Raw genomic sequence first — 1,497 nt, 5'->3', positions numbered from 1 at the left:
CCGCCCTCCTCCCCTCCCGGTGCAGGCGCTCGTTGCGCTCCGAGCGCAGCTCCCGCGGCCGCAGCGCCCGCAGCGGCTCCGCCAGGTGCCCGAACTCCTCCTCGTTGATGTCGCTGTCTCGCAGCGCCGCCTCCAGCATCCACCAGCGCCCCAAAAACCCCAAATCCAGCAGCTCGCCGCGCCGCCGGAGGTGCGGGCAGCGCGCCCGGTACAGCGCGGGCTCCTCGCCGTGCGGGTCGCTACCGGCCACGGCGATGATGCCGAAGGAGCGGACGCGGAGGCGGCCGCGCTCGCGGAGCCGCAGCAGGCGCTGGACGTGGCGCTCGGCGCGGGGGCTGCGGGAGCCCGGCGGGAGCTGCGCCAGAGCCGCCCCCGCCGCCACCGCCGCCGCCTCCAGGGAGCTCCGGTCCGGTACCGAGCGAGCCAGGCCGGTGGTGAGAGCCAGGGCGGTTAGAGAGGCGGCGGTGAGAGCGGGGCGGCGGCGGGCGGCGGAGGCGGCGTCCTGCACCCAGAGCCCGCGGCCCGGCCCGCCCGCCGCCGCCGCCGCCGCCGCCATCACCGGAGAGGCTCCGCGCCACGCGGAACCAAAGCGACGGCGCCGCGGGGCGGGCGGGACGCGTTCGCGGTGACACACGGAACGGGCGAAACCATTACGGGACGCGATGGGAGGGGGGGAGTGGAGAAGAGGCGGAACCAATGAGAGCGCGCGGGGTGGAGAGGCGCGGCCGCGCATGCGCGGAGCGGCCCCGCCCGGTTCAAACAGCGCGCGGGAGCGAGCCCTGAGGGAAAGCGGGGAAAAAATGGTAAAAAACGGGGGAAAAACGGGAAAAAAACCGGGCAAAACCGGGCGGGGAGCTGGCCCTGGAAACCCAGAGGGGGTAACGCGGTCCCGGCGCGGCTCCGGGGCTGTCAGCGCCCTCTCCTCCCTCAGGCCTCGGTGCCCCCCGGGCCTCTCCCCTCAAACCCCTCCAAAAGTCGGGTTTAGGGCAGAAATGTCCTCGTCCTCCTTCCCCGGCCTTTCTCCATCCCTCTTATCTCTCCATCCCTGTTATTTTTCCCATTCCCATTTTTTTTCTCCATCCCTGTCATTTCTCCTTTCCCATTTTTTGTTCCATTCCCTTTTTTTTCTCCATCCCTGTCATTTCTCCTTCCCCATTTTTTCCTCCATTCCCTGTTATCTCCCTCTGTCCCCGTTTTTTTCCCTGTCCCCGTCATCTCTCCATTCCCGTTTTTTTCCTCTCCATTCCCTGGTATTTCTCCCACTCCCCGTTTTTTCTCCATTCCTGGTTTTTTCCCCTCTCCCCTTTATTTCCCCGTCCCTGTGATCTCCCCTTCCCTGTTTTCTCCCTGTTCCTGTCCCCGTTTTCTCCCCATTTCTCCCCGTTCCCATTCCCGGTTCCCGTCCCCGTTTCCCCCCGTTTTCTCCCCATTCCCTGTCCCGTTCCCATCCCCATTTTCCCCCCGTTCCCGTCCCCATTTTCTCCCCATTTCCCCCCA

The 1,497-nt window shown here is 66.7% G+C and overlaps 1 protein-coding gene across 1 annotated transcript; it reads right to left on the bottom strand.

Annotated features, from left to right (window-relative positions):
• Positions 1-6: 6 nt before the first annotated feature.
• TIMM29 (translocase of inner mitochondrial membrane 29) lies at positions 7-556 on the bottom strand (the record flags this gene model as incomplete). Its single annotated transcript, XM_041476068.1, has 1 exon — positions 7-556. A coding segment is annotated over exon 1 (550 nt), but the record flags the coding sequence as incomplete, so codon positions are not given.
• Positions 557-1,497: the final 941 nt, after the last annotated feature.

Source organism: Pyrgilauda ruficollis, unplaced genomic scaffold (genome assembly GCF_017590135.1).
Source record: "Pyrgilauda ruficollis isolate IOZ18807 unplaced genomic scaffold, ASM1759013v1 scaffold3754, whole genome shotgun sequence".
In the NCBI taxonomy this organism is placed as follows: domain Eukaryota; kingdom Metazoa; phylum Chordata; class Aves; order Passeriformes; family Passeridae; genus Pyrgilauda; species Pyrgilauda ruficollis.
Note: the sequence above shows the minus strand (reverse complement) of the source record. Positions and strands in the feature narration are given on the sequence as shown.